Source organism: Sturnira hondurensis, unplaced genomic scaffold (genome assembly GCF_014824575.4).
Source record: "Sturnira hondurensis isolate 20B ecotype Veracruz unplaced genomic scaffold, ASM1482457v3 Scaffold0004136, whole genome shotgun sequence".
Taxonomy (NCBI): Eukaryota; Metazoa; Chordata; class Mammalia; order Chiroptera; family Phyllostomidae; genus Sturnira; species Sturnira hondurensis.
The window spans coordinates 55,505,950-55,527,056 of NW_028076767.1; the positions used below are offsets into that span (position 1 = coordinate 55,505,950).

Below are 21,107 nucleotides of genomic sequence, written 5' to 3' on the forward strand. Positions count from 1 at the left end.
TTTAACAAAGGAAGGCCTTTGGAAACACATCATCTTCACATGAAAAGGGAATTTTTATTCTGAGATATGTAAGCTGCTTAACTTATTGGTGAAAATTTGAAGGCACTGACCTTCACAAGCAGGAGAGCTGCAAAAAAAATGATGTCTTTGGTGGCCTCAGCTTAGTTTTAACCCGTCTTTGCCCTCCACCCCCTCCTTTACCTGGAACACTCTTGGTTGTCCACACCCAGAAACAGTGTTTTGCTACTGCTATTTATCTCAGCCTTTCTCCTCCTCCTCCTCCCACTTCCAACAACTTCTCATCAGCCCCAATCTCTGCCTTTCAACCCTTTGTGGAGGAGTAAAGTCCAATCTTACCTGACTTTTTGGGCTCCAAATAATGGAACCCTAGATGACCTTTCCAGATCCAGCCAAACAGAATTCTTTATTTTATGCTTTTCCTTTTGATAACAACACCGTCCCCAGAGCATTTTGAAATTATGGCCCTTAAATGAAGATCATCTCAAATATCTACCTGTCCAAGAAACCTTTTCAAGTCTTTTCACCTTAATATAATTATTCCCTCTACTAAATCCTCAAAACACTTTTATTTCCACCTTTCTTTTGGAGTGTACCAGATTTTTTTAAAAAGTTATTGTCATAAGCCACACATTTGTTATAGTGGCTCAAACTTTAGCAAACTATAAATTGTTTAAAGGAAGTGACTGTGTCTTGCTCTTTCAGAACACCTAGCAGTATGAATGCAAGGGTGAGCATTATTGTATAAAATCCTTTATAAATGTATTTGTTTTATAATTTGCTTGTTTACTTAGAGTGGGTCCAGGGCCCACTCTAATCCTGGATAAGTAAACTAATCTTTGTAATCTTAAATTAATCCTGAAAACAGCTCTGTACCAGGTGACACCACAGGAGTCCCTGTGGAAGGAAGGAGACGGGGACCCTGAAGGGTAGGTAACAGATCTGAATAGTGGGCTGCTGTTCACTGCTGATTATTTATTAACCCAGAGTAAGTGGGAGTTTGGTTACATTTTGTTTGCTTCCTCATTTTGTTTCATGTTTTTGTTTTGTTTCATTTTATTTTTTGTTTGTTTTTGGTTGTGCTATCCAGGGGAAATGTAAATGAAAGGGGCCTTAAACTCAAATAAAAAATAAAGTGTATGGAAATCCGTATTATTAAACATCTGTTTTTCCTCTTCTAATCAGATTTTCAAGATGGTTTCTCTAACACTGGAATGCCCAGGGCTTCACAATATTGATGAGTAAGGTACTGTGGAGAATAACAGTACTGTGGAGAATTTCCTACGCAATTTAGAAAAAGTGGCCATATTCCTAAATTACTACCTGTGTTGGGATGATTTTGACTAATTCTCTACAAAATGTATGATATTGTTTTCTAGGTTTGTTGCCTGATGATTTTTTTAAACCATGCTATATTTAGTAAAAAAATATTTATTTACTTTTTAAAAAGATTTTATTTATTTTTAGAGAGAGGGGAAGGGAGGGAGAAAGAGAGGGAGATAAACATCAATGTGTTGTTGCCTCTTGCATGCTCCCTACTTGGGACTTGGCGCACAACCCAGGCATTTGCCTTGACTGGGAATCGAATAGACAACCATTTGGTTTGCAGTCCAGCACTCAATCCACTAAGCCACACCCACCAGGACATAAATAAATAAATAAATAAATAAATAAATAAATCATGTTTAAGGTTTCAGAGGGAAAGAAGTGGCTTAATAGTGGGCTTTTGTTCTTAAGAGAAAATTACTATGCTCAATGTTAGTAAAATAAATGTTGAATTGATTTTATATTGAGTGCTACCTATTTAAAAGTAGTAAAAAAAAAAGCAATGCAAAATGGAAAACTGTTAAGTCAATAAATGATGAAGCAGGTTGCAAATTACAAGTATTTTCAGTGATACATCTTAGGAGACATTGGGTTATGGAGCCACTCAATATTATCTTAGGATTCTTAGAAAATAGAGCAAGTCCTTAGAAAATAGAAAAGTCCTTGTTCAATTATTTTTTAAAAAGGGACGAAGTGAGAGCTAATAGCTAAAGATTAGTTTACTTATCTCTAATCTTCAATGAAGGTTGTAGATCAAATCCTCAGAAAATCTACTTGTGCTGCAGACACCTAGAGGCACGCAGGACCCTGAAGAGGAATGGCGTGTCAGACTACTTTAATTTCATTCCATGACAGAATGATGGGACATGTAGCTTGGAGGCAAGCAATAGAGGCCATTTATCTGTCTTTTACTCAAGCTCTCAATTCTATCATACATGTGACGCCCAGCAGCCAGCTAGGAAAATATGTCAAAAACCATGTTTCTCAAGCTGCAAGCCCCGGAGAGTTCCACGAGAATTTTTAAAGGAACAAATACATTCTTGTATGAATGATTATCTTTTTAAAAAGGATTCTACCAGTTAAAAAGAAAAATACTCACTTCAATTTTGTGGTAAAGAAGTTGTATTGGAAAGATCTTCATATAGAATGACTTCAGTTTCTTTTTCTTAAGTCAGTATTTTTCAAAATGGTTTTGTGTTCTCCAATGTATTCTGGTTCCCAGAAGGAAGCAGATGGTCCCGCAGAACTGGGGAACTGAGAGAACTTGCCGAGGGAACTGTTACACAGACGCGAGCAGGTTTAGTGAACAACAAAAGATGGTGCAGCTGGGAACAGCTGCTACCAGCCCTGACCTGAGGGGACTGGCGGGTGAGCCATTGTAAGACTCTAGAGAAGACAGGAGCATGGCAGGGGCCACCCACAGGAACTGATGTTCCTGATATCCAGGAGTGAGACTCAAATAAAAGTAAGATTCAAGTAAAAAGGCTCTTTACATAATAACTATTTCAACAGAGACACTGTCTAAGCACTTAGAAGTTCATTTGGAGGAGTGTCTGATAGATTCGAAGATTATCCGTTCTTCTCAATCAGTGGCTCTCAACCCAGGCTGCACATCACCAGGGGAAATTTTTATGTAGGGCTTCCCCGGGCCCATTGCCAGTGATTCTCATTTACTGTTGATCTGAGATGGGGCCTGAAAAGGTGTGTTTAAAGTCTTGCTTGAGGACCCCAAAGTGCACTAGTGTGGAGAGCCACAGTGCAGTGTCCTGGGGGAAACACACTGACAGCACAGCGCTCTCCCACCCCTCCCCACACCAGGCAGCTGGCCCCAGTGCCCACGCTCATCACTACACTACTGTGTTCCCCCTTAGAATCAGGGCTGGCTCTTCTCCTGACCATTAATTCACTTTTTTTCTTAAAGACACAGTAATTTTTTTCTTTATGAAGCAACTGCAAGCTAGCCCAGAGCCAGTTCAGTGCAGAGACTATATGAGATGCATCTGGGTAGTAGCTTTGGGCTTTGTGCCCATGATGCCCCTTCCATTTGCTTTTCCTTTTTCTTTCCCGCTTATTCTAATTTATACTAATCTGTTGTGCTTTTGTTTATCCCGGTAAACTGTTTCCAGTTTTGTGGGGAGGGGGGAGAAGAAGGGACATGGTTTTATATGAGTAAATGAACAAAGAAAAAACACACAAACAATGCTCCAAAGAGTTTTTGCAAGCATATCTGTTTCCTGAAGGGTGTTCCAGGAGAAGATTGGATGAGCAGAGAAGGTGGGGTTAGTGGTGAGGAGGGACAGCGGTGCCCAGACTTAGGGCGGGCAGGGTCAGTGAATGCCTACAGGGCACAAACTCCATGACAGTCTCAGGGTAGAGAGGAGACTTACACCTCCCACGCAAAGACAAGCTGGGCAGTTATCATCTAAGTTTATGAAAAAGAACAAATGTTTCTGGCACAACATATGGGTGAAAACAAAATGATGCCTTCTAGTGTAACCCTAGTTCTAAAGGAACGAGAAGGGAAGGTTTGAGGGGTTAAGGAGAAAATAAACTTGGAGACCTTCATGAAGGAGGTGAATGTGGGGCTTGGTTTTGACAGAGGGGAAGCCATATGCTACATGAGAAAACAGGTTCTAGGCGCAACGCTACTCTGATGGTACAGAGGACGTCCTCCCCACAGCATGAGACGTGGTAGAAGGGACAGGCAGGGAGAGCTGTGCTGACAGGAAACTGAATAAGGAAAGGATGAGCCTTGCAAAGACTAGAAACATTTCAGTGAGAGTTTATAAGGGAAATACTAGGAAGAGTATTCTTCATTTAACAAATATTTATGGAGCATCTTTTGTAGGACAGGCACTATGTTAGATGCCTGGGATACATCAGTAAATAAAACAGGTACAATCTTTGCCCTCACGAACCTTACAGTCTAGGCACTACACGTTCATTAAACAACCCAAACCGCCAGCTGTGATGGGTACTTTAGAAAGGTGGCAGAGGGCACTGGGGAGGCTATGAGCGAGGCTGGGAGAAATCTCGTTTGAGGACCAAGAAGACTTCCCACTGGTGGACAAATGCAGAAGTATTTAGAAAAATCAATGAATAGTTCTTGGCAATTGATTGTAATGGGAAACAAGGAGACAGACGTCAGAGGGGTTTCCCAGGTTTCTGGCTTGTGCAGCTGATACCATTTACCGAGACAGGAAATACTCAGTAAATGGTATATACCGAGTGGGAAACACACACACACACACACACACACACACACACACACACACTCCCAGTCAGGAGATGAGAGGACAATTAACTAATTATTTCATTCTTCTGTCTCTTCCATAGCCTCCTCTTCTCTCCATAAAACAGAAACTAAAGATTTTTCTAGGAGCAGACAAGAAATAAGGTCAAACTTACAGAGTCTGAAGCATGTGTAGGGGTTGTTGGGGGTAAAGGGGACAATGTTTGGTGATGGTAGAGGGTCTGACTTTGGGGGGTGGTACACCTGAAACCTATATGACCCTATTAACCAACATCACCCCAATATACTTAATATTAATTAGTTTGTTCATTTTAAAAAGATATGTTTGCACAAATGCAAAAAAAGAAAGAAAAAAAACTTATGGATAGCATTCTGAAGTTATTTCTACTTGGTCTAAAAAAATATGAGACAAAATGAATACCCCACTACTGGTGGCAATATTATTCTACTTTACCCTTAGCTTTGGTCTTTGGTCAATTATTGGGATGCCTTAAAAATTGCACTCCAAGCATATCTATTGGCAAAGTAAGTTCCCAAACCGATGCACCTCTCATGCGATTGCTCATTGTTGTTGACTAAAAAGATGCAAATAATCTCTATCATGGTTGAAATTAAACATTATTTTAGTCACAGCCATATAAATTTATGTACACAGTGTGACATACTGCAGAAAATTGTCAGCCCTCCCCCGCCCATCCCCGATCCATGCTCCCCACCTCCTCGGTGTGTCAGCTTTGGAAGAACCTGGGCGCAGACAACTGGGTGCACCCGCCAAGTGCTGCTGTGCCTCCCAGACTGTCCACTTGAATAGGAGTGTAGGCAGGTGTGGGCAAGACCGGCTTCAAAGTCACACAAAAGGATGACTTTAACATTTGAACTCAAATCTGAATCCCGTTGTTATAAATTCCTCAGATAAATATCAGATAAATATTGAAATAAAATAAAAAATACAGCCTCCTCAAGATACATTTCTTTAAAAGAAAAAACTTGATTTAATCATTTGTGATTTCCGAAGAAAAATGAGAATCTTTGCACTAATGAGTGTTTTCACTTGAAAGTAAGTGTGTGACTATATTTCATGATAAAAGCACAAACAAAGGCAAACTTGAGATTCTAATTCTACTCTGTGGTATGCTGAAATTATGTGGGAGTGGGGGAGAAGGATGGTCACATTTCCCATAGACTTTCATTACACTTACTCTTTTTTCTGTAAATATTTTGAATGTGCATGAGCAGTTTCTGTCACTTGTCTAAAACCCAGAAGTGCCTGACAACGTTCTAACATGGATTTCTGGATTGGTTGCAGAAACAGTGACTGATAATCGTGTCTATGAATGGCTGGTCTATTTTGATGTGAGTTTAATTAATGCTGCGTATGAAACTCCAAGTGTCACAAGCCAGGGGTCTTAAATGTTTAATTATTAGCCTGACTTCTTATACAAAATTTGAATTTAATTCAATGTATGCATGAAATTCTTTTAAGATAAATTTATTTTTAGGAGAAAGAAGTTTTATAAAACCACTCTATTATGATTTTAGCAAGTGGATGGAAACTATCTGAAAATGCCATAAATAATATATAACATCAACATGGCAACTGGAACTATAAACTTGCAGGGAAGGCTTGGGCTGCCCACTTATGATGTCTGGTCACAGAGTCCAAGTCGCTGTTTGATGAAGTTGGCAATGAGGAGCTGAGGCCGTTGCTGGTACTCCACCAGAACTTCGTGGGGAAAGTCGATCTGGTCACATTCTAGTCTGTCCAGAAGTGTCACACAGACCGCAGCAGCTAGAAGAGCAAACACCACCATTACTGAAAACAGGTTTTATCTTTTGTGGGGGAACATTAGCCTACCACCTCAACATCCCTAGCTCACCTTGTGTCATTTTCCATCATGTACATGCAACCCAGGCAACCCTCTAGCCTCCTATATATATAACTCATATTTCTGTGGCCGCCCACCAAGCACTCCATCTAATTAATTAATGGAAATAATTTTAAGCATTTTCCCTTCTTCCTTTCCCCTACAATTGGCTAGAGTAAAAGAAAGCTTTATGTTAGGTTAAGAACAAGGAGGCATCTTTGCCATTCAGGACACATAAACCTCCAGCTTTCTATCCTATTTCCAGTTAGATGAGGCTCTTCTTACTTGAGGATAGAACTGGAGAGATAGCCATTATTCTTGAGATGACATTTTACTCCCCGGTGCAATGTTTGAGTTTGCCTGCAGCATCCCTTGCTGAAGAGTAAAGTAAATACAAAAGATATGAATACTGACCTCAGGCAATACCATTAAAAGTGAGTACTGACCCTCATTAAATTTGAGAAGAAAAATATTAAATGAAATGCTGAAATATAAGAATCAACTCGCCTGGCTGGTGTAGCTCAGTGGATTGAGCACAGGCCTGTGAAGCAGAGGGTTGCTGGTTCGGTTCCCAGCCAGGGCACATGCCTGGGTTGCAGGCCAGGTCCCCAGTAGGGGACACATGAGAGGCAACCACACATTTAATGTTTCTCTTCCACTCTTTCTCCTTCCTATCCCCTCTCTCTAAAACTAAAAATTAAAAAAAATCAACTCAATGAAGAAGCAAATTTATTAGCATTTACTTTCTAAAGAATGGGAATAAAATCCTCTGATAGATGCAACAGTAGGGGAAAAGAATAAACTTTTTTCTAAAAACAAACAAACTGAAACTTTCATGTTTGAAAAGTCACCATGATTGGCAGATTCTCTGGTTTGTTTCATCAAGAAGAATCAGAGAGAAAAACTGGGTCTCCTACAAATTCTTTTCTGTCAGTTTTACACGAAATCTTTCATTTCAAGGGATGTAATTATACACAGGGAAATCAGTGTCAGCCAATTTGAACTGATGGTATAATAATCTCTGCCTTCATCTGCAGCATGTAAAAGGGGATTTCAGTGTTTATGGGACTCTATGTGGTTACATTCACAGGCTTTGACGGTGTGGAGATAAAGTTGGACTGGAATGCAATATTTATTTGTTTGACCTCTCCCCTATTTCAGACTTCTTTATAAGATCTGGGTTTGGGAAGGAGAAATGGATTGTGCTTATAAGAGATGCTATCTTTTCTCCTTGGTTCACTTCTTACTATCTGCCAGGCATCTATAACACCATTTAGTCCTTACAGTCTTATACTGTGAGCCAGCTCTTATTTTTATCCCCTTTTGACAGATGATGACATGAAGACTTAGAGAGGTCAAACAAATGGCCCAATATGCACACCTAGCAAATAGCCAGCCAATTCCCAGCTTCCTAAACTGCTAAGAAGAGTTCCATACTTTCCCTCTACCTGTCACTTGAGCTGCCACATGCTGAACCATGAGGCAGACCTGCTCTGACTTGCCGGTCAAACTGACCCTCCTGTTCAGTGACGTGAAAAGGAATGAAAATATTCAACTTCAGCTGAGTTAACTATTTCATCACCCAGGGCCCTTTTTATTCAAAACTCACCTGGTTGTCAAGCAACCTGGCTGAACAGGTAAACAAGCAAATGAAGGGCTAGAGACATCCCCAGGTTTTCAAGTTAATGGTCAGCGAGTCTGTGAAACCTGGCATGAGCAGGCGGTAGCAGGGAAGTGTTCAAAGTTGTTCTCTAATCCTTCCCTTGGAAGAAGGAAAAGAAACCCACACTCTGTACGTTTTGCAGAGTGGGAGCTGACTTGGGTAAACATCATGTCTGGAGATTTCAAGGGCAGTGCCAAAGATGGAAAAGAACAGGTCATAGCAATCTCAGTGGTGTTTTCTTGACCCTAGAGGCCCCTTGGACAAGCAGCATATAATAATCTTGTCACCTACAATTACTATTTCCATGAGCAATTAAAAGGAACTAATTGCCCAAAACAATTTGTCAAAATTAAGCCTGACAGCTTTGCTACGCTAATCCTCAGACTAGGCAGGGAGGTGGCTCCTGCGGAGGTACATGTAGGGACCTAGCTGTCACCAAGGGGGTTGTCAGCAACTGATGTCAAGCTGCACTGTGCTAGGCACACATATGGGTGTGAACCCTGCGCTCAAGGCCTCTGAGCACCAGGAACTCTCGATGAACCTCAGGTTTCCGGAACCATTATGGTCCCCTTGAGAATCCGATGAAAGTTGTCATTGGAATCTCTTTTCACAAAATACGCATGCACATGTGGATATACACACAAAATATGTGCTTTTAGTTTCAGGGGTTTGGGGCCTCTGTAGCCCACCCATGAATCCTTAGGAATCCATGGACCTCTGCTGACCCCACCCCCCACCCCCAACCCCCGCCTTTCTGATTCAGAATGAACTTCCAGGAAAGCTTTCCCATGAACTGCAGGCAGAGACAGCAAAGCCAGGCACAAATTCCCCTGTGGAAAACAGAACTCGGACAGGGCTAGGCCTCAGAAAATGGCAAAGTATCAAAGGGGAGCTTGGGAATTCCCAGCCTGGCTCTTACAACAGCTCCTCTTCCACTTCTCCTGGCCCTTCATGGCCCCCTTCACCCCTCAAGGTTTGAGTGGATAAGCAGACCCCATCTTTACCCCCTGTATTCCTGGTGTATAAAGCACAGGACTCTCAACAACCCAGAGCCTCTGTGCTGCCTCTGTCTCCCCTGAGACATCAATCTCGGGCCGTTGGCTGTGAATCAGTAACTCCGTGGAGAAAATTCATATGCAAAGGGGCTGATCAAAACTAAGCAGCATAGAAACAATTTGTTCTTCTAGATTGGCGTCTTTCAAAATGTGTTCCACTGGCTACCTCCCTCAGAACCCGAACTTGACGATAACGCAGAGCCCTGGGCTCTACCCCTGACAGGCAGGTTTAGCAGGAAGAGGAGAGAGAGGGCAGTGAATCTGCTGTTTGTGGTGGTGGTGGTGGTGGCTCTGAAGAGAGACTGCGGACGTTGTGTACCCACGGGACGCTGCTGGGGAAAGGCAGCAGAGCATGACCAAAGGGGCCTCAAATCAGAGCTGGGTTCAAATCCCAGCTCCACTCCTTTTTAGCTGTGAAGCCCTGTGGGAGCCTCTCTGAGCCACCGTTTGTTCTGTGAGGGTGAAGAGAGCTGCAGTCGGTCACTTTTGAAGAAAGCAGAAATATCACCCTCGTGTAATAACATTTCAAAACTCTGACTTCTTCCCACTACAGAGTTAAGAAATGTTACAGCTCCAAACGAAATATAATCTTTAATCCTTGCTGCAATATCTTTTTTACTTTATCAGTGATCACCACGCAGTTCCTAAAGCCCAATATCCTTCATTGCTGGGACCAGCAGAAGAACATAAAATGGAATTAAAGTCAAGATTCTGCTCCCTTTCATTGAACTGTAACAAAGTAATATTATGAAGACTAAATATATCCCCCAAGTTACCAGTATCTGTCAAAGGAAATAACACTGAATTCTTCCTTTACCCTAAAGAAAAACCATGGTGAGTACTGCAAACACCAAAGACAAAAAGGATTTAAGCAGAACCTTAATCTTAGATAAATATTAGGTTTCATATATTGCCATTCAAGCAGGTGTATGTCAAAAGGTAGCATTGCGCTTTAAAAATGGATACTAATTGAACATACTTATCACAAGTTCACAGTGCAAAAGGATTATCACCTTTAATCAGAATGTTGGGGGTTCAAGCAAAGTAGCGTTGCTCTAAGAGAGGGACAGGCAGGCGTATGGGTGTTATAAAGTCATAGATGAATGCATTTATGCAGCACAGTACAGTGGGTTTACAGTATTCTGAAGCCTCTGCCTTTCTATATAGAATAATTTTGTGAATGCCACTATTTCCTTTCCCAAATCTTTGTTAAAGCAACATTGGATTCCCACTATTCTTTGTTAGGGCAATGAGATCAGGATAACAACAGTGACTTTTTGGTGTCTGTGGACCCATTTCAAACAGTTTGTCCACCTATGAAATATCAAGAAGTTTGGGGGCTACTGAGAAAGCAGAAATATCACATGAACCTTACAGAAATGGGAGGCTTAAATTTAATGTGTTGTCTCTTCCTACTGGGACAGTTACAAGGTACTCCAAAATCCTTCAGACAATTACAAGCCACTGACGAAGTTGGGGAATGAAGGAACCAGTTGCATTTGCTATAGCCACTTTCCATGGTAAATAGAGGTTGAATAGTGACTCTTTGCATTGTTCATTCATTCATTTGGCAAATATAAGCATGTAGCGAATGCCTACATGGCAGATGTTATTCTAAGTGCTGGAGATGTTAGCAAGAAAGTGACAAACAACATCCTGTTCTCATGGTGTTCATATTATAATGGAGAGAGATATTAAATGCATACTTGTAGCTTTCAGCATGAATATATGTAAAGTAATATGTAAATTAATGTATAAAGAACCTAAAAATATAGTTTATATGCAGAAAAATGAAGTAGAATGAATGAGTGAGTAGAATGAATGTGAGTAGGTTTAGTCCAGGTAGCATTTCAAGGCTTGACAAAGTGAGAGTTATGGTGAGATCCCTTATTTATCACACAGATAAGAAGTGGTAATACATGTGGACCCAAGACCTCCTTGTCTCAGGTGGACACAGAAAGGCCTGTTTCTGCACTGGTCCAAACTGAGTGAGTGACTCCTCTGAGTTAGGAGAAGGGTCTCTAGAAGACCTTTGCTTAAATAACCCATTAGCCATCATCACCATAGTTTGAAATCAGATTGGACTCAGTCATCTGGTAGTATTAAAGGGACAGAAAGGCCATTAGAGAAAGCTGCCTGGAGAGATGGGGTCTGTTGGGTCATTACTAAAAGTGGGAGTGGGATGGATGGGGATATTGAACAAGTGTGAGAGGCCACCTGTGTTGCCTACTATTGGTGTATCCTCCCTAGCTTTCTTTATGTTAAAACAGCTGCTTGTGAAGTTTCTCTCAGCCCTTCCCCTAAGCAAGCTTTTATAGCTTCCACAGACATTTCCCAAGCCTCACTATTGTGGGGGGAGGATGTTATGAAGCAATGAAAGGTGGGGACATGGTAGCAGCATATGCATGGATGGGGCTTTTGTCTGTGTTCTTGGTGGTTGATCTTCTAGGGTGCAGTGTACCAGAAATTCAGGTTTCAAAACAGTGGAGTATTCACAAACAAAGAAATTCAGACAGAAATACTCTAGAGAACTACACAGTTAGAGAGGTACAGATGCAACCTTTAGTGAGAATGTTGGCAGCCCATAGGGTCTGCTGTGACAAGGCTGCAGCAGTGGCCTGAAAGAGAACTACTGGCAAATCAAAATCAGCTACTAACAGCAGCAGAAAGAAGAAAAATGCAGCCGGTAGCCAGAATAGAGCATGCTAGGAAGGAAGGAATGCAGGAGGGTGATGGTAGGTGGCAGAGAGAGCAAGGTTGTGAGGATTTGCATCGAGGACAGAAAAGTCTTTACAACAGAATTATTTTTCTAAAGTTTTGGCAACATCCTTAAAGATGTTGGACTTGGGTCCAACATCCTGGACTTGGGTCCAGGGTTCACAAGCCCAGGATTCTCTCTGGCTGCCAATCACAGCCTCTTAAGGAGGAACTGATGGTCATCAACAAACTTACTCATATATCAGGATAGCATGTTCGTACTAGACATTTTATGTTTAAACTGGTTGCTAAATTCTGCTCTATTTGCATATTAGGTGGAGCTGGGATTCAAGGAACCATTTGTTGTTTTTATAATAAAGAAATGTGAAGAGCATTTTCTGCAACAGAAATGTCTGAATCCAGGAGTTCCTGCGGGCCGTGTGCTGATTGGACTGCTCTTAGGCGAGGTCAAGGGGCCCTCAGCTGGTGTTCTAACTCTCACTAACTGTGGAGAGAAAATCAGATGCTATTGTTTCTCTGAAAAAGGGTATTAATGATGACCTCCTAAAGAGGACAAGGATACATTTGCATCCTTCACTCAGGTAGTACAAAGATTCGCTTGTACATGTACTCTGAGAGATGGAAGTAGTTAAGGATAGGGGCTCTATAATTAATCTCTCCTGAACTATAACTCCTTTCTAAAATGTATTTTTAGGAAAATTAGCACATATATTCTGTTTGTAGTTTTGTGTATTCAAATTGATTGAAATTAAAATCCCAGTTGTGACCAAATGAAGCATTATCATGCTATAATTCTCCACTGCTTTTTGAAGGTCTCTTTCTTGGGTACCAGGACACGAGACTCTCCAAGTATTCTGCTAGTGGCACCGGCCTCCCGTCTTTAGTCTCCTTTGCTGGATCTCTTCACCTCCCTTAGCTTTTAACTTCTAACCAAGGACCTTTCTTCATCTGATTCTATCCTCACTTGCTTCGTCATCTCATCTGTTGCTTGGCTTTAATTGTCATTAATACACTATCCACTTACAAGTTTATGTCTCCTGTCCAAACTTCTTGCCTAAACTCCAGATTCATAAAGCCACCTGCTTGCTCAGCCCATTTCTTCATTTCCTTGTTTCCTCTCTCCTAGTTATAGCTCTATCCTTCCAGTTGCTTGGGCCAAAAACCTGTACATCATTCTTAACTCCTCTCTGTCTCTCAATCACATTGTCAATAAATCTTCCTAGATCTGCCTTCAAAATGTGCCTAGAATGAGGCTGCTCACCATCTTCGCTGTGCTCACCCTGGTCCACCACCTCTCCCTACACTGATGTATTTGCCCTCTTCTTCCTCTCCCTGCTTCTACCTTTGGCCCCAGTGGGCTCTTCCAACTCAGCAAGCAACACAGCCCAATTAAACCCCAAGTCATGTCTGGTCCTTCTCTATTCAAAGCTTTCCAGTGACTTCCCGTTTTGCTCAGAGTGAAAGTCATGCTTCTCACGTGACCACAACACCTGCACTCCAGTCTCTTATCACCCTCCACTGCTGTCACTCCCCTCCTCGCACACTGGTCTTCTAGTTCTGACAACACACCCTGTACGCTCCTGCCTGGTGGCCTTAGATTTGCAGTTCCCAGACTGCTCTTCCCTCGATGTCCATGTGGCATTTTCTGAAATTGAACTTTCTCCATGCTTCCTTCCCTGACCATCTACTTCATATTGTGTTTTTTCCCTCCCTACCTAGGTTATCCCTGCTCCTTTCCCTACCTTATTTTAGTCACAGCTCTCTTCAGCATCTAAAATATCATTATGTTACTAGGCATTAGTCCCTGTTGTTCATCTCCTTCCCTCGATTCCATAAGGGCAGAGATTTTGTCTATAATGTCCACTACTGTATCCCTAGTGCTTGGGTACTCAACCCACTTGTTGATGCTCAGAAGAAAGTCTTTCTTTGTTTAAGAAGAAAATGATTGAGATAAACTTATGAACCAAAATCTGATATAAAAACTAGCCTTATTATTATGCCATGCACTCAGTAGATACACTATAAAACACATTTGAGTCAATAACATATTTTATGGATTTTTTTCTGAAAAAAAAGGGTCATTGATGTGTGAAATTCGAAGCTGTAAATTCTGAAAAAGTTGCTCCAACATTTTCTTGGACATCAATATTAATATTGGGGTACTGTGTCCCACTCAAAACCATTATTGTAGATGGTGTTATTATGCTTTAGATCTGAGGCTTTCAAAATCAATGAAATAAAGAACATTTTATTGACTTTGCAGCTGTATCCTTTTCCATTAATAAAATTTAAAAAGTTAAGTCTAGAAGATGACTATGAAAATAACTTAAAGTCAGAAAGAATAGTTATGTGGACTAGCGCCCATGAAAATTGTTTTACTTCAGTAGTTTTGTTCATGCTGGTCAAAGGTTGGTGTTACTCTTAAAATAATTTCGCCAAAAATAAAAATGCAAGCTGCACCCATATTTGGTTCCTTAATACCATTCTCCACTGAAAGAAACAAGAGCTTCCCAGAGAAACATTGATTCCAGATTTGAGGCAAGGAAAGTGCAGCTTGTGCCTCAGAATACTGGTTGTGCCTAAAAGTGAGAAAATTTTCAAGAGCTAATACATTTATTTCAAAAGGACAAAAAAAGGGTGCATTTGAGGGGGCTCTTCCTGGCCAAATTTGGGATAAGTTGAGTATCACACACACAAAAATAATGACAGAAAAATAATAACATGTTGATTTGAACAAAATCCACAATACAAAAATGACTTTCCCCAACCAAGAAGAAAAAGAGAGGTAGAGAGAAGCATGAAGGTGTGTAAGGAAGAAACTCTTCTTAAAGAAGAATGCCAGCTAATAAATGTAGAAGGAATGATGCAATGAGAAAGCCATCATTTTGCAGCCTATGCTAAAATCATTGGGTGAAAGGTGGTTGGGTTACAGGATAGTCCCACAGTGCCAAATTATCTATCACCCCAGAGATTATTTGCTACTCATAAAGAGAAAACTTTAGCTTTTACATGGGGGGAGATGGCCATTACCACTTGAACAAGTGGGACATCCTCACGTTACATCTCCTTGATGAAGTGCAATGGAATGTTTACATGTCTCTGAACTGTTCCTGCCACACAGCTGTATCTGATCGGATCACCAGACCACTATTCCACTTTACAGGAAATGTGCAGCATAGATGAGCAGGTGAAACCCGTGCTGAAACACACAGGCAGATCTAGTCTAGAACATAGGCCCTTCTCCAAGATAACAGCCTTGACTATTCAAAAAAAAAATCCACTGTATGGAGAGAAAAAAGTAAGGAGAACATTCTAGATATAAAAATTACAGGGATGCAATTATCAAGCAATATACTGTATAAAGTTAATTTGATATTGGATAAGAAAATAATGCACAAAAGACACTTTTAGGAAAATTTAAATGTGAAATGGATAAATGATGTTATGAAACTTATTTTATTTTTTTAAAGTTTTTTTTCAGTTTAATAATGGTATTGTGATCATTGGGAGAATATTTATAGTCTTAGGAAATGATGCTGAGGAATGAGTTAAGTGACATGATGCTTGTTATTCATTTATAGACAATTCAGGAAGAAAAGCAAATAAGGCTGCTTTTATATACATACACATATATCTGCATACACACACATATATATGTATACTGTATATATATTTAAAGGGCATGCACAAATGTGGAAAAATATTTAAAAGTGTTGAATCTTGGTAAAGGGCAGATAGCTATTTACTATACTTGTATTTCAGTTTTCCTATATTATTGAAATATTTCAAAATAAAAAGTTGAGAAAAGCAAAAATGCATATAACTTAACTTTTAAAAACATATTACGCCCTGGCTGGCGTAGCTCAGTGGATTGAGTGCGGGCCTGTGAACCAGACGATCACGGTTCGATTCCCAGTCAGGGCACATGCCTGGGTTGCAGGCTGGTTCCTTGCAGGCTAACTACCAGCAGGGGATGCACACAAGGCAACCATACATTGATGTTTCTCTCCCTCTCTCCTTCCCCTCTAAAGATAAATAAATAAATAAAATCTTTAAAAAAAAAACATATTACTACTGCACTGATGCTTTGTCCTTTGGTGGAGTACTTTTGAAGTATTCTGTTTGTGTCGTGTCTAGATAAATTCAACTGTAATATAAAATAGCAGTCACTACCAGGATGAAGAAAACAGAACTTTCTATCGAGTTCTGATTGCCTAGTGCACTAGCTAGTGACCTTGGGCAACTTGCTTTTGGCCCTTGAGATTTGATCTCCTCATCTGCATAATGGTAATAATGTCCTGCCCACTCATAAGACATTGTGAAATAATCTGTAATATAAATAATTGTAAGACATGCCTCCAACCCAAGATAATACAAAGCTGGATTTCTTTTTCTTCTCCTGTAGAATGAAAGTAACTTTGTGAAGGAAGAGCCTGTCACCCTAGGCATTCATAAAGGACTTACCTTTTAGACCACAAAGCCTGCACATGGCTGCAAACACTGTGGATTCCATCTTGATATTCCTGACACTGGCTTTATATGTTCTCTTCAAGTAATCTACCTTTTCTTTTCTGGAAAGCTACACAGTGCTCCATCTAGTCGACCCTGGCCTGAAAAAGAATGGAGAACATTTAGCAATCTGATACCCTTCCACAGTGCTCTACAGCTCACCGGAACTCTCATGCCTGCACCCCAGGTAGGATAAACCCCACTATCTGAGTCTGTATCATTAGACTCAGAGCAAGGCTGTGCCTGACTCCAGAGTCTCATATGTAGAGAATAGTCTCCATGGTGCTGAGTGCCCCAGGTCTGGGGCAAGTAACCATTGAGTGGCCACAGCAGCCAGCACTATGCCCAAAGATAATGGAGTTAGAAATATCATCATTTTTCAATGTGTGCTAAGAGTCATTGCATAAAAGACAGTTGAGTTACAGGATATTCACACAGTGCCAAATCATCACCCCAGAGATTACTTGTTACTTTCAAAGAGAAAACTTTGAACCTGAGAGTCACTGAGAGACTTGCCCTTTGAGGAGTATCTCAGTTTGCTCCTGTGACTGAGGGATGGCCCGGGGCCAGGTGCTGGGGGGAGAAGAAGAGACCTCAAACCTCACCATACTCTGAGCTACTTGAGGATCAGGACAGTGGTTTGGACATTTCAATTGTCCATCTGCCCTTCATAACAATGTTGGCCAAAAACAGACATCCCATTTGTCTACCTTCTTCTCTGCCACACATTTCTCAGGCTGTCTATCAACCTGTTGTGATCACCCTTTCCCTTCTAGGCTGCTCTTGGTGTTCACTGATCACTTAATTTCACCTGTATCAGCTAGTGGGACTGGAAGGATGTAGAAAAAAGTGTGATGCTCTAATTCCTCATCCATCCTGCAGGCACTGGAAACATACATCTGTGCCCCACTTCCAAGGATGTCCAGGATTGAAGCAGGGAAGCCAATAGCACTCTATCACCATCCATTATTTGCTTCCTTTCCTCTTTTTTTTTTCTAACCTTTTAGGCTACTCCCATCCTAGCTGTCTGCTTCTCCCTGTTCCTTTCTCCTTAAGGCTGCCTGACAATACCTCTAACGTAGTGTTATTGGAGCCAGTTCAAACTCAGGTGTTTCAGAAGCCAAGCAGGTATTGTCAACGAGGTCTGTGTGGTCCAGGAGCAGCCTCAACTTGCCTTCATTGAATGTAGCCCTGGATGTGGGCTGGGACTGGCCAGGTTGTCATGCATTATTTTATATTTTTTCATGTTATGTTATTTCAAGAAGCCAAAGCTATGGATTTTCATGGGAAACTTCAGGAAATTATAATGTTGGCAAAAAACCCTCATATTTTAAAAATTCTTTGAAGGCCAAAGGAAGCACTGACTCCAACACACTGTCATGTTCAAACTCTGGCTAAAACCCATCCATGACCCTCCCAACAAAGGGGCCAGAGGCTTATGACAGAGGGTTTCAACCTTATCAGACCCAACATGCTCCCATTTTATAATACATATGTTATAAAATAAAATGTTACTAACCTGAAGTAACATTTATAGATATTATAGCCTATCTTCCTACATACCTTAAAACTAAAGCAGATCCAGTTAGAAAGGAAGGATACGCTAACTGGAATGAAGAATAATTTATGAGGGATTAGCAGTAAAGTGGATGAAGCTGAGAATCAAATCAGCAATTTGGAATATAAGGAAGCAAAAAGCAACTAATCAGAACAGGAAGAAGAAAAAAGTATCCAAAAAATGAGGATAATGTAAGGAGCCTCTGTGACAACTTCAAGCATACCAACACTTGCATCATGGGGATGCTAGAAAGAGAAGAGAGAGAACAAGAAATTGGAAAGGTATTTGAAAAAATAATGAAAGAAAACTTTCCTAACTTGGTGAGTGAAATAGGTATACAAGTCCAGGAAGTATAGAGAGCCCCAAACAAATTGAACCCAAAGAGGCCCACCCCAAAACACAGCATAATTAGAATGCTAAAGTTAAAGACAAAAAGAGAATCTTAAAAGCAGAAGAGAAAAGCAGTTAGTTATCTATAAGGGAGCCCCCATAAGACTGTCAGCTGATTTCTCAAAAGAAACTTTGCAGGCTAGAAGGGATGGGCAAGAAATATTCAAAGTTATGGAAAGCAAGGACCTACAACCAAGAATATTCTACCCAGCAAAGGTATCATGTAGAATCAAAGGACAGATGAACTTCCCAAATAAGAAAAAACTAAAGTTGTGTATTACCACCAAACCACAATTATATAAAAGGTTAAAGGGTCTTCTTTAAGAAGAAAAAGAAAATTAAAAATATGAACCATAAAATGGCAACAAATACATATCTATCAACAATTACATCTAAAAAACAAAATAAACAAACAAGCAGAACAAAAACAGAATTGAAGATGTAGAAAACATTATGATGGTTACCAGAGGGGAAGGAGGTGGGGGGAATAGGAAAAAAAGGGGAAAAGAAGAAGAACAAATAGGTAGTTACAGAATAGCCATGAAAATGTAAAGTACAATGTAGGAAATGGAGTAGCCAATGAACTTACATGCATGGCCCATGAACATGAACAATGAGGTGAGGATTGCCTAAGGGAGTTAGGGGAATGCTGGGTGGAGGAGGGCAAAGAAAGAAAAATTGGGACAACTGTAATAGCATAATTAATAAAATGTAATTTAAAAAAGGAAAAATAAAGTTTGCCGTAAAGATTCACAAATATATTTTAATATAATAGCCTAAGTTTGATCCAAAGGGAATAATTGATTTAAAATGAAATATGTAGTTTGATGAACGTACCACAACACAACCATGTTACAATATTTTTAGAATGCCCTCCAAGGAATGGTACTAACCCTGGTTAGAATATTTTTTCTAAAATGAGCAGGGCCTGCCCTTGACACTTTCTTTCTCCTGGCCCCTCACTTTTTGTAGCAAAATGTACTTAAGAGTCACCTTCAGTTGTCCCTAGACTTGATTTGAGAACACTTCAATCATTGCTGAGATGAAAAGAACCACTCTGACATCATCCATCCCTTTGGAATTCCTCCCCTAAATATTTCTCCCCATTTTCTGGGTCCCACCTTTCCAGAGTACCAGATCCCTTCTGAGGTACACCTCAAAATGGCAGAAACATAGAATCAGCCTATTCACCTTCTCCAAGAGTTGTCAGTTGAAACTAAAGTCCTAAACAGAAATAAGATTTTGCTAACATCATTAACTGCATGTTAATGTTCAATTGTTCTTGGAGGATTGAACCCCCCTCTCCACATATATTCACTATAGGTGTTTCTCTGCTGCTTATGATGTCCTTATGTTCCTATGATTTTTGGAAGTTAACAAGGCTGTTTCAGTCCCTTTTTAATTTCCAATTATTAATTTTCTAAAGTGAAGTTTTTAATATAAATTATGGGCTTGAATAACAAAAAGTTGCTTTCACAAGTTATACATTCTTCTCACCTTTATAAAAATCATAGGTACACATTGTATATCCAATGAGAGCTGGGAAATTGAGAATTTCTTTGCTTCAGTTGAATAGTTCCCCAGCCAGTTCCTTGTCAAGTTCAATATTTCAGGGGACAATGTTGTCCAAAGATTACCTGTTTAAATCTGGGCTTAAAGAAGGAGTCTACAGCTGTATCTGTTATTACGACAGATCCTGGTGCGATTTCTGTAAGGTGGAAATAAATAAGTGGTTACTTTTGACATGTGGTATGTAATCTATTCTGCCAAAGATTAATTAATGCTAGTTGCTAATGATTCTTCTTCTTTTCATGCTTTAAATTATTTTTTCCAAGTGCAATTAAATAACAACATTCAGAACAGGCATTTACATTTGCTGTCTTTCCAGATTCACATTTACAATGTGACGGGGTTTAGATTCTAAGAAAAACATGACTCTTGGACATGCAAATTAGGATTGGCCTTCCGGCTCAAATTTGACTAAATTAGGTCAGGAATAAACTAAATGAGCCTGCCAGCAAGTAGCTTTCACAAAGTGATGTGACTACTTGATAGCTAATCTTCTCTGCAACCCCTTGATCACTGTAATTTCTCTGCATCTCTATCCTCCCTTCCTTCTGATTCTTATCATATCTGTCCCTCCTCCCCTCTCCAGTGTAAATTAGGCCACTTGGCTGACCTTCCAGTGCTACAGTCTGGCTTGCTCATGGGACTTAGTAAGTCAAGTCACAGGGTCTTGAGAAACCATTTTCTGCCAAGGTTATTCTTCCTGCCTGGAGCGCGCTTTTGTCCTCCCCCACAACTTCTCATCAGGCTACCACCAACTCATTCTTCAGGAGTAGGCATAAGTCACTCCCTTCAAAAGGTCTGAATCCATGGAGGAGGAAAAAAATAAGAAGAAAACACAGTTAGGTTACATTGAATTTCCCCAGGCCCAGGGGAAATTGACCGAGTGTTTGACCATTCTGATTTCTGTTGAGAGCCAAAATAAGGGAGCATATAATGATAGTGCCCTATAGCATTCTAACATTCATCTTATTTTGTACAATTACTCATGTGTTTGCCTATTGCTCTGATTAAACAAACATAAGCTCTACAAATGCAAGAGCATTGTCACTATTGTCTCCCCAGGTCTAGCATTATGCCTGTCACATTATGGATACTCAATAGGAATTTGTTGAACGAGTGAATGCTCCCATAGAGGTGCCATAGGGCAGACAGGGCAGACATCTGCAAACTACAACTAATGGGC

At 40.4% G+C, this 21,107-nt stretch overlaps 1 protein-coding gene across 1 annotated transcript in view; it reads right to left on the reverse strand.

Annotated features, from left to right (window-relative positions):
* Window positions 1-6,160: 6,160 nt before the first annotated feature.
* Window positions 6,161-21,107, reverse strand: part of UPP2 (uridine phosphorylase 2) — a 33,809-nt gene continuing 18,862 nt past the window's right edge. Inside the window, 5 exon segments of the mRNA XM_037043471.1 lie at window positions 6,161-6,386; window positions 16,363-16,473; window positions 16,476-16,508; window positions 19,853-19,985; window positions 19,987-20,063. Coding sequence (XP_036899366.1) covers window positions 6,235-6,386; window positions 16,363-16,473; window positions 16,476-16,508; window positions 19,853-19,985; window positions 19,987-20,063 — 506 coding nt within the window. The 3' untranslated portion in view covers window positions 6,161-6,234.